At 60.9% G+C, this 17,786-nt stretch overlaps 1 protein-coding gene across 1 annotated transcript; it reads left to right on the plus strand.

Annotated features, from left to right (window-relative positions):
* The first annotated feature begins 6,924 nt into the window (after positions 1-6,924).
* Positions 6,925-15,050, plus strand: HEYL (hes related family bHLH transcription factor with YRPW motif like). The gene is made up of 5 exons (XM_084300874.1): positions 6,925-7,302; positions 10,133-10,199; positions 10,609-10,692; positions 11,116-11,197; positions 12,677-15,050. Exons 1-5 carry the CDS (start codon positions 7,223-7,225, stop codon positions 13,342-13,344), a joined length of 981 nt encoding a protein of 326 aa, XP_084157000.1. The 5' UTR covers positions 6,925-7,222; the 3' UTR covers positions 13,345-15,050.
* The last annotated feature ends 2,736 nt before the right edge of the window (positions 15,051-17,786 follow it).

The raw sequence follows: 17,786 nt of genomic DNA on the forward strand, positions 1-17,786 counted from the left end.
AGCAGCTGCAGGACGAGCTCGGCGTGCAGGACGGGAGCAGCAGCCACCCCAGCTGCTGCAGGGGATTTTGGCCCGGTAGTGGATCTCTGGTGGTTGTCCTGACCCATGAGTACTTAGATAGCTGCGCACAAACCCCTGTGCACACGCCTGCTCGTGCACACACCTTCTGGCATGCCACAGCTGCATTCTGTGCGTGCCTTCTGCGCGTTCGCTCCCAACACCCCGAGCCCGTTCCCACAGCCCTGCCTGCACGGCTGCCTGCGGATCCCTCTCTCCCTCTCTCGTGTGGGCACACAATATGGCACAGAGTATCAGGAGATCTGGGAACGCAGTCCATTCCTCTGGCAGCATTGTGTTTTGTTCCTTATTTATATCCCCGGGGTGGTGCCACAGGTGGGCAATTGTTCCAGCTGACAGCCTGAAAGGCAAAGAAACAAGATTTAACTTCCTGCTATTCAATTAGAGAAAGTGAGCATTCATCACCAGCTGCTGGCTGCTGGCAGGAACAGACCCACCCGCCGAGGCAGGCTCAGGAAAAGCTCTCCGTGGCAGGAAAGCTGCCGCGGGCACGGCGAGCTCCCCGCACGCTCAGCTGCCGCCGCTGCTCCTGGGAGGCTCTAAGCGAGGCCGGGTGCTTCCCTCCTGCCCTGCTCTGCAGTTGATGTCCTTGCCTGTGGTCGGTTTGGGGAAGGAGATGGCCTGTTCAAAGCAGCCACGCTGGAAGCACAGCAGGTTAGGGGGGATGCTGAGGCAGGAGAGCCGTGAGCTCGCAGGGCTGCAGGGAGCGGTAGTGCAGCGGCTTCCCCCCGGGCCCTCTGCCCTGAACTCTGCGATCCCCAACCCTGTGGCCCCTGTGGCTGAAGGATGGTGGTGCTGGAAAGCCCCCTCAGCCGTGCCATTCCCCATCACTGTGCTCTGAGCTTGCCTTGGTTGAGCCAGCAGCTGCCAGGGTGTGAAGGAGCAGGGGCTGAGCCCCGTCCCTGTCAGCTCTGCAGCCTCCCTGCCCCACACGTGCACACTCCCTCGTGCTGTTTTTCAGGTTAGAAGGCAGGAGAGCGCCCACATGCCTGTGAGCAATGTATCTGACCACCAGCCTGCCTCCACCTTCCCCAGTACCGGCTCTGAGCCCCCCGGGAGGCACCCGCTGGCTGGGGCCTCCTGCAAAGCCCTGCAGCTCACGGGCTGCAGGGAGAGCCACGGGGCGCCCTGGCAGCTCCACGCGTGCGGAGCCCAAGGCCGTTCCTGCTCCACTTCCTTTCCTTGCTCTTCCCCACCTGATGCTGAGCCAACTGCAGACGAGGCTCCCGCTGCCTCCGCTCCCGTCCCGTCCCCGTGCCATCTGTCCCCAGCACAGCGACAGCTTCACAGCTCTGCGCTGGCGGTGTTCCCGCTCAAGGTCCTTTCGTGCACCTCTTAGCTGGCTCTCTATTTTTAATCCCCCTGTCTCCACAGGGACTCGGGGTATCTTCCAAGCTGGTTGTGATCAGCAGGGGTACAGTTGGAACCCGTTCCGCGCTGCTGCACCGAGGCGCACGCACGCGGCTGTGCTCACATGCCTACACGCACGCTGGTGCCGTGCCAGATGGCGCAGCGCTGTCACTCCCCTGCTCGGGAAGCCAGGCGCCCTGTCGGGCAGGACCGAGCCGAGCGCAGCACCTCGCACGAACAGCAATTACCCCAGCCGAGGAAGGTAACGCGCCGCAGCCAAGGCGATCAACAGCAATTAGCCCTTTGGGGAACTCGACTTGAAATGCTGCAGAGGCTTTTCTGTGCGTGCCGATTGCTCTTCCTCCGGTCCTTTGGAAGTGCCGTGAGTCGGACATGCCAAACCACTGGTCATGTCTGAGCAAAACTTGGTGCCTCGTGTCATTTCCATGAGGCCGGGAGGGCTCGGGGGGATGTCTGTGAATGTTAAAGGCACTTGTGTACCCAAGCAGTGAACGCACATGCTGTCATTACCTCTGCAATGCCATCTGGCCAGCAGCAATGCAGCTAGAACCAGGGCTGTGCGCAGAAGAACATTTTACAACAGAAAGCAATTAACCGAATAAAGCCCTTTTAAAAATCCAGTAATTAAAAACAGTCCCTCCCCCTTGTTTTCCTTTTAAGCTGAAAGTTGCTGTTTACTCATTTGCTTTACAAAGTGTGCCTTGTTGTGGCTTCAGAAGAAATGAAAGTTTGAAGTGGTTAGAGAAGAAAGGCTCTGGGCTGGTGCGTTCCAGGCAGGGCGGAGGGGCAGGGGCTCTCCAGCCCGGCTTGTTTGTATTTGTTCTTGTCTACTCACAAGATCGCTAAACACACATTTAACAAGTGGTGAAACTGTCTACCAGCCTGATCTCTCCCAGGGTTCATGAGAAGAGGCCTGGCACATTAGCATTGCTGGGGGGAGGGAGGGGGACCAGGCCTTTTGAAGGGTTGGTGTTTTTGGGGCTGAGCGAGGGAAGGGCTCCCTGTGCAGGCCAAGTCACAAACAAAGGCATTGTGTTCCCCGGGGCCCTGGGGACTGGCCCCAGGGGAAGGCCAGGGCCCAGCTTCACCGGGGGCTGGTTTTCCCATCCCAGCTCCTGTTGTTGCTTTAGCACGGGTGCAGCCCTGAGGCCACCCGTGTCCTTCCAGCACCCGGGGACGGGACTGGCGCAGGCAGCAGCCGGCAGCCAGGGAACCCATCGCACCCCCAGGGCTGTCGTGGCCACGCAGACCACCCCGCACCGCCGCCCCCCACTGTGTCCACACCGTTCTTTCCAGACCTGTGTCTACACAGTAATTTTGGGGGCCCTGTCTGTGTAACCCTGACCTCGGCTTGGGTTTCTGGGTGAGCCAATGACCCCGGCTGTCAGCAGGTTTGCTGCAATATTAATTGTCACCCATTGCTGCTTCGCCATGAAGTGCGTGCCCGGTGCAGTAGCATCATTACGGGTGGGGAAACTGAGGCATCCGAAGGGCGGTCAGGACTAAAATGCCTGATATTCTCCCCATCAGGATGCGCTTATTCTGGAACAAGAATGAGGTCCTGTCCCCAGACCACCCCCAGCCCTGCCGACCCAGGGACGTGGTGGCAGAGCCACCACACATCGGGCACTCGGCTGCGTGCCCCGGGCACGGGCTCAGGGGGCAGGCGGCACCTCGGGGCTGAAGCCCCTGCAGAGAGCATTGCCCCGGCTGCCAGCCCGGCAGGTGCAGCCTCGTGGCCGTGTCCCACGGGGCTTGCAGGGCTCCCCAGGCCGGGCAGGGCTCCCCCAGGCCCGGCAGCATTCCTGGCCAGGCACAGACCTGCCGCGGGGCAGTAGGCGTGAGGACACAGACGGCCCTGCTGGGGCAGCGAGGGCAGCACCGAGCCTCTGCCGGGCCCTGAGCAGATCCAGAATCTGCCCTGTCCCTGCCTGGGGAAGGGTGAGGCCGCGGGTTTGTGGGAAAATGTTGTTTTTCCCTCCCCTGGACTGCCCCTAGCAGTCGTCTGGGCCGGCTCTGAATTGCGTGGGCTGGGGAAGTTGGGGGGGGGTGAACAATTGTAGTGCCTCTGGCTTGGAGCGCAGCCACGGCAAACAATCCTCTCCTGGCAGCGCTCCACATCTGACAAAGCACGAGGTGATACCGTATTCATACCTACATGCTTTCATCCCAAATCACCTCCCGAAAGCCCTGCGTGTTTCTCCTGCCCGTGATGTGATGAATCCCTCTGCTTAGCCACAGAACAAGACGGCCCCGTCCGCAGCGCTGCAGCCAGGAATCCCGGCCAGCATCCCTGCGAGGCCTCTGCTTTTGAAATTACAGCTGTGGGTCTGGCAGCCAGCGGTGGGACCTGAGGTTAGGAGGTGATGTTGACTGAAGACGTGCGGACAGGGCATTCCAGGCACGCACGGGGTTAAAGCAGAGGTGTCAGTTCACCGGGAGGTAACAGATACGTCCTGCTCCTCGCCGCCTCTGGCTCTGCAGAAGCCTTGCCCTCCCTCCTACATTCCAGCTGCTGCAGCTTTTCACAGCTGGCCGCTCTCCGGGGACATTTCCCAGAGCTGAGGAGGAGGGAGGGGAGGGAGGGGACTTGGTCCCCGCACGGGGGTGGGTGGCCGGGCTGACCCGCAGCCCCCCGCCGGCCTGGGGGCTGCAGCCCCACGCCCCCCGACGGGAGCTGGCGTGGGCAGAGCTGGGCAGCCCCGGGTCCCTGGCAGGGATCCACCCGCAGCCCTGGCCCGGGGAGCTCTGTCTGCTGCAGAGAAGGGACATCAATCTTCGCAGCTCACTTATTCCTTGGCCTCTGAAGCCGGGTAGCCAATTAGTGCTGGGTGTGATGGATGGCTTAGCCCCGTCCTCGTGACACCCGTCCTCTGGAAGCTGCTCCCACCTCACCGAGGCACAGCCAGCCGCAGGGGGGGCGGCTCTCACCCACCGCCAGAGTCCTGGGGGCTCTCTCCTGGGGTCCCGGGACAGGGCCAGGCACCGCAGCGATGCTTGCTGAGCTCCCAGAGACCATGCAGGAGGGGAAGGAGCCCTGAATGCTGGCCCAGGGCTGATAACGCAGGGCTAGGAGAGAGATTCCCGCTGGTAATTCCCTGGCTTGGCTTGGCCGAGCACGTAGCTCCCCGGGGAAGAGCAAAGCGGCCGTGGGCAGGGGTTGGCCACCCGCTGGCTGTGCCTGTGCTTGGGGCCAGGCTTTGCCACCGCAAGACAACGTAAAGAGAACGTACCGTGCAGCGGCTTGCACGGCGCTCGGAGGGAGGAGGGCAGGGCAGAGGCCCTGTTCCCACGCCGTCCCCGTGGGGGCACATCTCCCCCCAAATCCTGCGTCCCCCTTCCAGACGTGCCACGGTGGGACACGTCTGCGGGCTCTCCCCTGCCAGACAGCTGGGCGATGCCGACTGCAGCCCGGCTTCCCCAGCACGCAGCTAAGCCCGTTTAATCCTCCCCTGTCGTCTCCACTGAACTGACCCGCGAGGGGTCTCGGCCCGCTCCCACCGGGCTGCTCCTGGGGTGGCTCAGATGGCTCTCGCCATCCCCCAGGGCTCGCTGGGGGCGATTATAAACGGCTCTCCAGGAGCACAGGCTGGAAAACGGATCCAATTACAGGAGAAGTGGGTTTCAGGGCCCCCGCTCTGTTCATAATGAAGTGTAATCCTAGAAAAACATGTTGCCAATTACACTTCAATTGAACCCAGATAATGATGCTTAGACAAGGCCCAGAAAAGACGGAGTCTGGACAGTGAATTCCTTTCTAATGGAGAAGAAAAGTGTTCCTCCGTGGCAGGTCTGGGCTCCGCTCGGTTCAGGCTCAGTGTGATATGAGCAAGAGCCTGAAATAACCAATCTCTGGATCCCATTTAAATGGTTTTATCAGTGGAAAGAGTATTAATCTCTCAAAAACACATGTTTATGGGAAGTTTAGTTTGGAGACGTATGTATTTTTAACTGAAATCGCTTTGGGAAGGGAGGGGGAGTGGGTCTCAAAATTGCCAGAATAATACGGTTCTAATTCTGCTGGTTCAAAGTCACTTCTAATTTTGAAATGCAGGCTCCTAACAGCTCGGTTTCTCGATCAATTTCAATGGTGAAAATTACAACAAAACATCAGAATTGTAGAAACAATGTGTTATAACTTAAAGCAAATGTTTTCTTTTAATTCTTTCAGTTTACAAACACTTCAGAGACGTCAGCCTTTCACCGGCCTGGCTCAGTTTCGGGTTGGGAGGGAGGACGCCCCGGTTCCGTCTGAAAAACCGGTGGCAGGACCGTGCCTCGCTCTGCCGTCCTGCTGGGGCAGGCGAGGGCATTCGGCTTCCGAGGGAGCTGCTGGAGAGGTGGAGAGGTGCTGGGGACCGCGTGCGGTGCGGGTGAGCCGGCCGAGATGGCTGCGGCAGATAGGGAGCGTGCGGCGAGGCGCCTCCGCGCACGGGAGACGGGCGGCGGGCGGCTTGGCTGGCCCGAGCGGCGACGCGCTGTTATCGCCGCCACGGTCTTTGCAAGAGGCTTTGGGAAACCCACGTGCTGCCAGATCTCAGCGCCGATTATTTTTTTTCAAAATAAAAGGCGTTATTTTTGTACTGTGAACCTCCACCTCGGCTCTCTCCCCCCTCCCCGCTCTCTCTCCCACATGCGCACGTTTTCGGTGCCTTGGGGGATTTTAGCTGCGCAGGGTCTGACGAGCAGCCTCCTACCTCCTCCCCGCAAGCTCAGGGGAAGCGGGATGCTCTCCAGGTGCCGGGCTGCGGGTCAAAGTTTCCCGCACTGTGGGACGAGACAGAAACCAGCAATTCATCCTAGCGTCATAAAACCTAAAGCTGGGCTTTGATCGGTTTGTTTTACGGGTTAGGTCTAGGATGCCCTGGCAGTGCCACGAGCACTTGAAGATGCTCCAAGGCTGCGGGAGCGTGACAGGGGGCTGAGCTCCTGGCAGGACCTCGCCGGGGACCACCACGGAGCAGTGCTGGGGTGCCAGGCTCATCCCGATGCCTCGGAGCACGGTGCCACCGCTGCCCTCCCAGCCCTCGGCCGCTGCCCGTGATGAATCCCAGGCGAGGGCCCTCGGAGCGGCGTCCTCAAACAGCTCCGTGCTCGCAGCGAGCTGGTTTCCATCTGAATCACGAGGCTCCCGAAGTGGCTGCGCCGCGCAGAGCCGGGCAGACATGTGTGTGCGTGTGGGGCTGGATGTTGATTTTTCCCTGAAACAACTCCGGGCTTTATCAGTCCCATCTCTTTCCCACGGTTTTCTGTTGCCAGTGAGGTCACTGGTCCCTTTAAACTGGGGCTGAGGCCAACGTGCGGCGGGTGGAAGGGGGGCCGTGGGGAGGGGGGCGGCGGGCAGAGGGGGCCACGGGGCGGTTCACACAGCCCCGGCCTTTTACAGGAAGGCTCCGGAGGGCGAGCAGCGAGCGGAGGGGGGTGCGGGGGGGCCTGGGAACCTGGGAGCGCCGGCGCGGCCGCGTAATCCGTCACTCCTGGGAGATGTCTCATTAACCCATTAACCAGGAGGCTGGGGACGTGCCGGCAGCAGAGCGAGGCAGAGCCGGGGGTGTGAGAGGCAGAGCGCAGGGGAGGAGCCGCCCCGAGCCCGGCACGCACCGGGGGAGCCGCTCGGAGCGATCCCCGCACCGGGACGGCGCGGACACGAGGGCTGCGGGACACGCGTGGGGCCGCCGAGCAGAGCCGGGACGAGCCGGGCCGGGCAGAGCCGAGCCGAGCCGAGCCCCCCCCGCCAACACCACCCCCAGCCCCTCGGGGCAGCCCGGCCAGGATGAAGCGGCTGTGCGAGGAGAGCTCCTCGGACACGGAGTCGGACGGCACCATCGACGTGGGCAAGGAGGAGGAGTACAGGTGGGGGCTGCCCCGGGGGGCGCAGGGACGGGGTGAGGGGACCGGGGGGCATCGAGCCGACGGGGCTGGGGCTCGGGATCGGCCGGGGGGCTCCAGCGGAGACGCCGCTGCCGCCCGGCGGGGGGAGCCCCCGGCTGGGCCGAGCCCCCAGCGCTGCCCGGGGACCCGAAGGCGCCCGGGGGACGTGGAGGGAGCGGGGGCGGCTTCGCGCTGGGAGCGCTTCCCCGGCTGGTGCCGTCCTAATTCTCCTCTGCTGCTCGGGGCCGCGGGGGGTGCCCGGTTCCCGGCGCCCCTTCACCGGGGGTGCCCGGTTCCCCTCGCCCCCTGAGCGGGGCTCCCCGCGGACCCCGGTCCCGCCGCCCCCCGAGCTGCCGCGCCCCATCCCCTAGCTGGGATGAAGGAAGGGCTCGGTCATTTGTCCCCGTCCAAAATTCAGCAGCTTCTGAGCTCTTGTTTCAGTAGCCAAGTGCCCCCTGCCGCGTCCAGCAGGGCTCCGGATGAATTAATTCCCCTTTGCTGCCCGCTGTCCCCGGCAGAGGAGTCGCCCTGCCCGGTGCCAAGCCCAGGTTCTCAAGGGACCAAACTCACTCATACCAACGCGGTCCCAGGCAGAGCCGGGCACGCCTGACACCCGTACCCTGCAGGAGTTCACTGACCCCTCGCACAGTTTCCGAGTGCATCAATATTTAACCTGCCTTCCTGGTGCACATGGAAGACATCCCATCGCTTCGCATCGCTGCGGCACCCTGAGTCTGTAGTACCCCGCTGGGCAAAAACAGAGGAATTTCTATAATGGTTTAATTCGGTGAGCAGTAACAGTGGATTTTTGATCTCGCTCTGTTGCTGCTCATCTGTTCATCTTCTCGAGTCAGCCTTAGAGGCAGGCAGTGCTGCAGTGTGGTGGTATTTGTGTACGTTTGCATTGTGGCTCATGTCACGCAAACACATGGCAGAAAGAACCCCTCCTGCCCTGCTGGGTCTGCGCGCGGAGCGATGCAGCCCTGCGTGGGACGCGAGGCTCAGGCGAAATGAAACGCTTCCAGGTGGGGAGGGAGGTCTGGCGAGTAGGGCTGAGGGAGGGAGCCGGCGTCTGGATGGGGTTCCCAGCTCCATCACCGATCGTTTGTGTGGTTCGGGCAAACCAGTTCCCCGTACAGCGGGGATGAGTCACTGCGGGTGTGAGCCACGGTTCACTGTGCGTGCAGCGAGTTTAGGCTCCGGGGTCACTGCAGAAGTGCAAGATACTACTTGGGTTGTTTTTTTTTATTTATTTTTCCTTTTTTTTTTTTTCTTTCTCTTTTTGTTTCAAATAAGCAGTCAAAAGAACAGTGCTGTAAATTACAAAACCAAACAAGGAGCAAGGCAGAAGTTTTAACCATCAGAGAATTTAGTCTCAGTATCTCCTCTGGTTCACATCTGTCAGTCAAACATATTTTAAAAATATATTTCGCAGTAAGTGAGGTCTGCTGGTTCCACATCTGGAACTGCAGTTCCCAATGAGCAACACGTTCGGACAGCTCTGCAGAGAGGGTTTCAAAATTCACTGCTGCGGACTCCTTGAGTGCACGCTCTGCATTCCTGCGCTGCCGGGTGAATTCAGTACCCCCTGCACGTGTCGCAGCGTCTGTGCAGGGCCCGTTCCCACCCCATGCGTGCTCATCGTGTGTGCCTCTGTGTGCACGGGCAGCGCGTGTTGGGGCTTGCGAAGGCAGCCAGCACCTCTGCCCAGAGCCCACCCAGCAGACGCTGGAACAGGGCGATGCACAGAGCTGAGCAGAGCAGGGTGCAGAGCGTGTTGCGTGGTCTGCTGGTGCAAAACCACTTGTGAAAGCACCTCGCTTGGGCCCAACAAAATGTATTTTTAACGGGCTGAGTTCGGTCTCGTTCTTGGCTTGCTGTGCAAGCAGCACTGTCTCTGCAGAAGCGTCCTTAGCAGACTGTGGTTAAAATGCTCCACAAACCGAAAGCTCCTCGGACTTGGCGGGGTGAACCCGAGTGTCCCTTCTCAGCCCTGTACTTCGGGTCGGGGCTGTGGGCTGCTGCCTGGCCGTCCCTTAGCGTCCCTGCATGGGGCTCTCTTGGTGACCCTTGGTGGCTTCAGCCTCACCGGCACCCGGCCGGCACGGGACGGTTTGTGGGGCCCTTCGCAGCCCGTCCCTGCCCCCTGAGCCAGACCCAGTTCCCGTGGCTGGGGGCCAGATCTCCGTCCCGTCACCTCCTGCTGGCTTCCCCCCGCAGCCGCCGGGCTCCTTTCCCTCTGGCTCGGGGCGTCCGTGCCGTCGGGACGCCGCAGCCCACCCCAGGACCGGCGCGGTGTGAACCGGCTCCTCGGGCAGCCCTCAGAAACCACATCAGCGCCGCCGCCAGCCTCACCCCGAGCAGCCCCCGGCTGCCGCCTGGGTGGGAGCTCAGGTGCCTCGGGAGCTATCGCGGCTCCGAGACGCGGAGCCCTGCAGACAGGGCAGGCTCAGACACGAGGCCGGGAGGTTTGCGCGTGGAGACAAGAGGCCGTGACTCCGGGGCTGGGATCGCTGCTTTTCCAGCCTCCCCGAGCCACCGGCACGGGCTGAGGTCGAAGGAGATGTGTGCCTGGTAGCAGATGGGCCATCTGGTGCAGAAATCGGGCTGGGGGGAGAGTGGGATTCGAACTGTGCTTGGCTCCCCGTCCTTAATTGCTGAGCTCTGTGTTGTGGGTAAAAATGAGATGGGAACCACAGAAAACATGATTCCGGGGGGAAAACTGCAGATGGCAAACGTGTGTAAAGCATATGTGCAACCGAGGTTTCTCTCCAGCTAGCGCAAGGAACTCTTCCCTCTTCTTCCTTCGCAGCCATGTGTCCAGGTCCGTGTCTCCCACTACGACGTCTCAGATACAGGCCAGGAAGAAGCGCAGAGGGGTGAGTCCCGTTCCCCAGGGCTGGGGTGGCTGCGCTGCGCTGTGCCTCCCCGCCGCGGGCTCGGCTCGGTGCGCGGCGCTGCTGGCACGTCCTCGCGTCCTCGTCCTCGCCCTGGGGACGTGGCGGGGCTGCAGGGCTCTGTGCTGTCCCCTGCGGGATGCTCCCTCGATGCCTGCGGGTTCCCTGCAGAGGTCTGGCCTCCGAGCTGAGGGGGAGGAGGGAGGTTTCACCCGGTGCTGCCGCACCAGCCAGCCAAGGCTTTGCCCGGCTTTTCCGCCCAGCACGTTTACTTACGTGGCCCTCCTCAAGCTGCCTCCCAACCCGCCGTAGCTCCTAGCGCGTGCTTAAACCTGTGCAATGTGCCCTGGGTGACCGTGGTTTCCTCTCCCTGCTCGGGAACCTCCTGCAGATCATCGAGAAGCGGCGCCGCGACCGCATCAACAGCAGCCTGTCGGAGCTGCGGCGCCTGGTGCCCACCGCCTTCGAGAAGCAGGTGCGTGCCGAGCCGGGGCAGGGCAGCGCCCTCGGAGCGCTGCTGCCTTTCCCTCGTCATCCTCCCTTCAGGGAGCGAGCAGGCGGTGGAACTGGGTGGTAAAGCACCATTAACAAATGTACTAATGATATTCAGGAGCTCTAGGGAGGATAAATTCAACTCAGGCAGCGTTTCGCGGCTTGGAAGAGGCACAGAAATGGGGATTTTTCGATTTGCATTGGGCGGTCATGGGAAGGAGCTCCATTTTCTCCTCACTTGATTAAAAAAAAACCTGAGCCACTGCCCAGATCTGGGTGTCTGAGTGCTCCGGGGCTTCAGGAAGGTGCTGGGGAGGAGGACGCTGGGCAAAACCCAGCTTGGGAGAGGCGCAGAGCCCTGACCACAAAATGAAGAACTGCTCTTTTCTTTTCTCCCAACTCACAGGGCTCTTCCAAGCTGGAGAAGGCAGAAATTCTACAAATGACAGTAGATCACTTAAAAATGCTTCATGCCACCGGAGGAGCAGGTAAGAACCACTCCTACAAGCATGTAGGGGAGCTGAAGGTGACATCCCGGGAAATTCCCCCTTGGCAAGGAGTGTCTCGGTGCTGCTGTGTCTTGCTGGTACCAGCCAGCACCAGCACAAACGCAGCCTTGCCTCCTTCCCGAGGGAGATATTTTTCCTGGGGGGCAGATGAACGCTTCCCAGCCTGCTGTTTTTTTTGGTCTGGAAGCTGTGGGTCAGCATCCCACGGGCACGCTTTGGCAGGGCGGGTGGCGCACCCCACAGACCCACGGGGACGGTGCTGCTGCCACTGTTGCTCACCCCACTAAGAGCTGCCCGGACAGAGCAGTTTCAGAGAGTTTGAGTCCTCCCCAAAAACAGAGCCTGCTTCCAAAAAAACAGCATTAAAGTCTGTGCCTCCTCCTTGGGACACATTTCCTGCAGGGGCTGAATTCTGCGTGGGGACTCTGCAAATAAACAAGGCTTTTTTCCCTCTCTGTCTCTTTCTGTTCTTTTTTTTTTTTTTTTCTTTTTTTCTTTTTTTTTGTCTCTCGGTTGTTATAAGAAGAGAGGGGGAGCCTGTGCGAAATTCAACAAAGGTCTCATTTGTACTGAGACCTCTGTACAGCCCCTCTGTCCTGTTCCAGTTAACAGGATGGAGATCACAGCTCCAGTAAAGAAGCCTCTGGCTTGCTTACCACCCACTTTTGGCTTGCCGGAGACATTGCTGGCATCCAGGCTTTGGTTCAGAGCAGTAACTTGGTCTGGAACATTTGTTTAGATATTCAGTTTGACTGCACTGCAACAAAGGGCCGTATTGTCCCGAGAGACCCCGGCAAGCAAAGTGGTCCAGTGCTTCGCCGTGCTGTGACATTCTCTGCTTTATTGCTTACCGCCTCATGAAGCTCCAAGCAGGGAGAAGAAGCTTAAAAATCAGCTGTTGTTTGCATTTTATTATTATTTTTTTTTCTTTTTGTGGCTTGGAGCTTTCTCATCTCGGTAGTCCTGCTTCTGTCTCTGTCCTGTGTCCTGCAGCCAGACATGACTGGGACCCAGGCAGAGGAAAGTGGTGCTGAGGTGTGCGAGGAGGCTCGCGTCCGCTGCTCTGCCAGGCCTGGGGGGTCTCTGAAAGAGGCACCCAGCGCACGTCCAGCCCGCGGGCATGTTTCCAGCAGCAGTAACTGATAGAGCCCAAAAGAAAAAAAATAAAAATTTCCTTCCTGAGCATGGCTAAGGAAACCTCTTACTCATCTCATGTGCTGCAGTAAGAGGCTTCATGACCCTGGCAGTTTTACCCCGATGAGATAACCGCGGGTGCTGTTCTCACGCATGCGAGCGTCCAGTCCTCTCGGACACCCACTTGGCTGTCTGCTTCAGTCGTATCACCCGGCAGCAAAGTGCCTCAAGTGAAATACAGAGTGCATTAGAGAGGGTAGTGAGACTAAGGCACATTCCTGCACGCTGCTTGGACTTACCGTCACCCGTGTCCTCTCCCTGCAGGCTTCTTAGACGCCCGAGCTCTGGCTGTCGATTACAGGAGCATCGGCTTCCGCGAGTGCCTCACTGAAGTGGTCAGGTACCTGGGCGTCCTCGAGGGACAAAACACCGCCGACCCCATCCGGCTGCGACTCCTCTCCCACCTGAATAATTACGTGGCTGAAATGGAGCCGTCACCGGTGGCCACCTCCCTGCTGCCCATCCAGACGTGGCCCTGGTCCTTCCTCCACGGCGCCGCCGGCCCCGTGCAGGTCCCGCGACGGGAGGCGGCCCCCGCTCCGCTCGTTGTGACTGCGTCCTCCCTGGCTTACCAGAGCCCTGCTGTCAGGCCGGCTCCCCTTCGCCGCGTCCCCGGCGACATGCTGCCGTCCCGCCGGAGCCTCCTGGCCGGCAGGATGGCCTCTTCCAGCCGCAGGGCCCGCGGCGCGGGCTCCTCCGCAGCCGTCGCGGCCGTGCCCAGGATGCCGTCGCCGACGGGCGTGCTGAGAGAGGGCTCGTCCAAGGGCAGCCAGATCGCCACCTTCCTCTTCTCACCGGCCTCCGCCGGCGTCCCCGTTCCGCCGGCTTACACAGCGCCTGGGGCCTTGGGCGCCGCCGTGCAGGGACCCGGGATCAGGGTGGGGGCATCCAGGATCTGCCGCTCCTGGGCGACGGAGATCGGGGCTTTCTGACCCCCCCCCCCTGCTTCGGAGACGGGAGTTCTTCAGCACTCACTGCCCGCAGGCCTGAGAACAAACCCAGCTGACCAGGCATCTCTCCTGCTTTGCAGAAGCCAAGGACCCAGAAAGAAAATTCTCCTTACTGTCCCCTGCCTCCCTCCTCGCACCGCCTTCCTCGCCACCGCTCGTCCTCTCCCTCACAGCGCCCACAAACGAAACTCCCATCCGCTCCCACGCTCATCTGCACGTGGCCGTGCTCCCGGCTGCGATGGAGGGGGCACCACAGACCCCGGCCCCATCCCTCCTCCTGCAAACCCCTCTGCGGAGCCGGGCACTGCCCTCCTTTGGAAAAGAGCCAGCCTCGAAGCACGGCCTCGCTTCCTCGGGGACTCGGAGCTCCCCCGGAGCCCTGCTCGTGCCGCTGCCCCACGACGTGTCCCTGGCTGCAGCACCCAGTTTTGGTGCGGGGAGATGGGTGCTGCTGGTACCCTATGGGGCCGGTTGAGCTCCCCGTTTCCTCGCTGCCCTCCCAGCTGCTCCCGCTCGCGTGCCCTCGGTGTGGGGCAGGGGCCGGGCAGCGCTGGTTCCCAGGGCCTGGCCGAGTGCTGCCAGCATGGGGCTCCGGCAGCCCTCACCCCGCACCCAGGTGCGAAGAGGCGAGGTGCAGGGTTTCAAAGGGACACCTGCGACCCAGGGGAAGGCTCTGACACCAAAGTGAGAAGAAAAGCACTTCCCTCTGCCACTCTCCCTGCCGGAGCTGCCTTGCCTCCGTCCCCTGCTGAGCATGAGACTGCAGCGGGGGGAGCGGGTCGACCCTGCCTGCCTTTGAAGTGCCTCCCCCCTGTTTTCTCTTAGTCCCACATCCTCGCCCTCTCCTCCCACAATGTTTCCTTTCTTCAGCACTGTGTTTTGGTCTCGCATTGCGCATCCCTTTCCCGGGCCAGGACCAAAACCCGCGGATGCTGCAGCGCAAACCTCAGCAAGCCCTGGGTCTGCACTTGTCTGGCTCCTGAGAGCTTTTTCCTGCCTTGTCTCGTGCCCCAAGACATCTGATGCAGCAAATGCCGCGGCTCCTCGGGCTGTCTTCCCATCCCCTCTCCTCCGGGCAGGAAGGAACAGAGACAAGAAGCTCTCGAGCTGCCCTGCTCCTGTGCTGCCTCCCTGGTCCTCGGGGTGGTTGGGGAGCTCCTCCTTGTCTGACCTGAGCGGCTGCGTGCCCTGGCTCCGTGCCCTGGCTCCGTGCCTTCGCTCGCCGGGACAGGCGTGCAGGACCGTGCCCACCCCGAGGAGTCTCACCCGCCTCTGCAGCACTGTGATGAGAAAAGAGAAAAACCCGAGGAGGTCAGCACAAAGAGCTACAAAAGGAGGGAGAAGCTCTCTCTCGAAGGGCAGAGACTCCCCGTGCCTCAGGTCGAAGGCGCAGCCGGTCAGACCGCGCGGGCGAGCTGGTGGCTACGTTCCTGCAGATCGTATCTGCCGCGTGCATGTCGATGTGTGCACCCGCTGCTGTTGTCAAAGTCAGGCCCTCCCAGGCGTTTTGATGAACGTCATCGCACTTAACACACAGAAATGCCTCCGCTACTTCTCCTCACCCCGTCCCGAAGTGCCAGTGCGGCCGGGAACCAGCATTGCCCTTCAGCAGAGCCGGCGGAGGGCCCGTGGGCCGTGGCTGTTCCTGCGGCTGGCCGGATGCAAGAGCTCACAGCAAGTAGCCCGGCCTCGCTCCACGCTGCGCAGAGCTGTTAGATTCACACGCTGCGGCACCCAGCAAAGGTGTCCAATAAAGTCTTTCAAACCCCTGTCCTGGTAGTGAAATGTGTTGGTGTGCAGCTGTCCTGCCAAGCGGGCCTGCCGGGATGAGCGCGAGCTTGCAGCAGGTAAACTTTTGTTCCCCCTTAAGGTTGAAAAAGGGTAAGGTTTAGCTTTACGGTAACATCCCCACGGGTTGCCTTATAGCTGCCACTCACTGTGACTAGTCCTGTGGCTTTTTACTTTGCAAACCACTACACGAGCTGAAATCAGCGGGGTACTTGGCAGCACTTGCCCCGAGATTGGCAATAACGTGTGGTTTGGGAGCAGATCAGTTCATCTAGCTCCCAGCATCACAAAAACGCCAGGGAACCAGACGGGTCCAGCAGAGCCTCGCAGCCAGACTCCGAGGGCTGGCCTCTGTCTCCTGACCCTTTGCAGGCAGGACCAGAATAACCCCCGCTGCTTCTGGCTGTTGGGAAACGCTTTGGACAAAGCCACAGCTGAGAACTCGCCTCTGTTCTGGGGAAAGGCCCAGTAAACGATCCTGGTGGAGAAAGATGCTGGGAGAATTTTCTGGGGAATGGTGGGAATTCAGCTTCCTTTCCCATAACTCCTTCTCGCTCCAAAATGCCTTTCAAAACCGCCCATAAATCCCTGCCTTAAGTGCTGCGCTGGGAATTGCTGGAAGGGAGCGACTGCAGCTGCGATGGGGGGAACGCAGCATCCGTCTGGAAGCTCACAGAGGCTTCCCGAGCAATAATGGGGCCATTGACATCGGCTGCCCCGACCCGGCTGGAGGCGGTGGCGGGAGCTCGGGGCTCTGGCGTGGCCTCAGCCAGAGAGGAACCAAATTGCCCTCCGTGGGAGGCAGGCATACAAACCAGCCCCGCGGGCTGCAGTGGTAAAACAAAACAGAGACAGTGAGAAAACCACTTCCTGATCGCTGCTGATCAAACGGGAGCTGGAGCTGGTGGGAGGGCACGGGTTCAGGCCCGTGGGGTTTTCTCCCCACAGCGCCGGGGTGATTACAGCAGCAGCCCGGGACCGCATCTTTGCTTTTTTTCCCAGGGTTTTCCTTCGCCTGCACGGCTCCCGTAACGCAGCCGGGCAACTTTTGATCTACCCTGTAGGGGAAATCCCCGAACTCTCCGAGAGCTCCTCTCCATCCTCATTCTTCAGGCACAAACCGCGCTCAAGAGGCCTCGGGGAACGCGTGGGCTGTGCTCAGCACCGGGGCTCAGCACCGGGGCTGAGGGTGCTGAGGGTGCTAGGGGTGCTGAGGATGCTGGGGGTGCTGAGGATGCTGAGGGTGCTGAGGGTGCTGAGGGTGCTGAGGATGCTGAGGGTGCTGAGGGTGCTGAGGGTGCTGAGGATGCTGAGGGTGCTGAGGGTGCTGAGGGTGCTGAGGATGCTGAGGGTGCTGAGGGTGCTGAGGGTGCTGAGGATGCTGAGGGTGCTGAGGATGCTGAGGGTGCTGAGGGTGCTGAGGATGCTGGGGGTGCTGAGGATGCTGAGGGTGCTGAGGGTGCTGAGGGTGCTGAGGATGCTGAGGGTGCTGAGGGTGCTGAGGGTGCTGAGGATGCTGAGGGTGCTGAGGGTGCTGAGGGTGCTGAGGATGCTGAGGGTGCTGAGGGTGCTGAGGGTGCTGAGGGTGCTGAGGGTGCTGAGCACCCCTCGCTGCTCCCGGGGCTGCCCCCGCACGGCCCCTGCTCCCCTTCCTCTCCTTCTCCCCGGGGAGAGGCGCTCCCTGCCCGGCCCCGCTGCGTTTTTGGGCTCCTGGAGCAGTCCCGGCCTGCCCTCTGCTGGTAATTTCCCGAAGCTGGGAGAAATCCCGAGCTCAGGGGCAGAGATTGGTTCAAAACTCGCCATCCTTGTTCGAAAAATAATAATAATAAAAAAGGGATGTCTTTTAATGTCTTTTATGATGACCACTGGTGATCGAGGCACGCTCAGCCACGCGGCATGGCCGTGGGATCACACCAAATATTGCAAAATGGGGATTATTACCACTGCTTCGCTGTTATTACCTTTTATTCTACCCCTCTCAATTACCCCATTGGAAGGGATAGGTATCACAGCCCACTTTCATGATAAAATTGTATCCTGCTTTTAAAGCAAATTAAAGGCAACGTGATGCAGAGCTGAAGTCGCAGCAGAGCAGCTACCAAACCGCCTTAGTTCCCCTTAACAGCGTGGCGCTGGTGCCTGAAGGTCACTGATGAACCCCTGGGTCCTGTGCTCACACTGCTGAAGATGCCGGGAGCCGATAACCGCGGCAATTTGGGTGCTGTGGGGTGGCACAGGGGGGCGAATCCCCCTCCTGTCCCAGCTGGTTCCCAGGGGAGATGCTGAGGACCCTCGGTCCCGCTCCGGGCCAGCACATGACAGGAGCTGGCGCAGCACCGGCGTTTATTCGAGGAAAAATAGAGAAAATAGATCTCTGTGGGAACAACCCCAGCTGCCGCTGACACCTCAGAAAACACAGCTCGGAGCAGCGACCAAAAACCCTTCAGGAGGGGCTACCTCGCCCCCTGTGCTCCCCCTCATCCTCACAGGGGGCTCGTGCGGGACGGGGCTGCCCTGAGGGGCCGGGGCCGGGGCCGGGGAGAAGCCGAGGCCCCGAAATGGCGGCGCGGGCCCCGGTCCTCCCCCCCGCTGGCGTCGCTGCAGCGGGCGGCGGGGGTCGCTCCCTGCGGGCCGGG

The sequence above is a fragment of the Netta rufina genome (assembly GCF_964035555.1).
Source record: "Netta rufina genome assembly, chromosome: 23".
Classification (NCBI taxonomy): domain Eukaryota; kingdom Metazoa; phylum Chordata; class Aves; order Anseriformes; family Anatidae; genus Netta; species Netta rufina.

What these genes read in the sequence shown, in the direction of transcription:
- HEYL (XM_084300874.1), top strand. Translation starts at nt 7,223, where the DNA reads ATGAAGCGGCTGTGCGAGGAGAGCTCCTCGGACACGGAGTCGGACGGC. An exon ending in GGCAAGGAGGAGGAGTACAG is followed by an intron (nt 7,303 to 10,132) that starts GTGGGGGCTGCC and finishes CTTCCTTCGCAG; the next exon opens with CCATGTGTCCAGGTCCGTGT. An exon ending in TCATGCCACCGGAGGAGCAG is followed by an intron (nt 11,198 to 12,676) that starts GTAAGAACCACT and finishes CTCTCCCTGCAG; the next exon opens with GCTTCTTAGACGCCCGAGCT.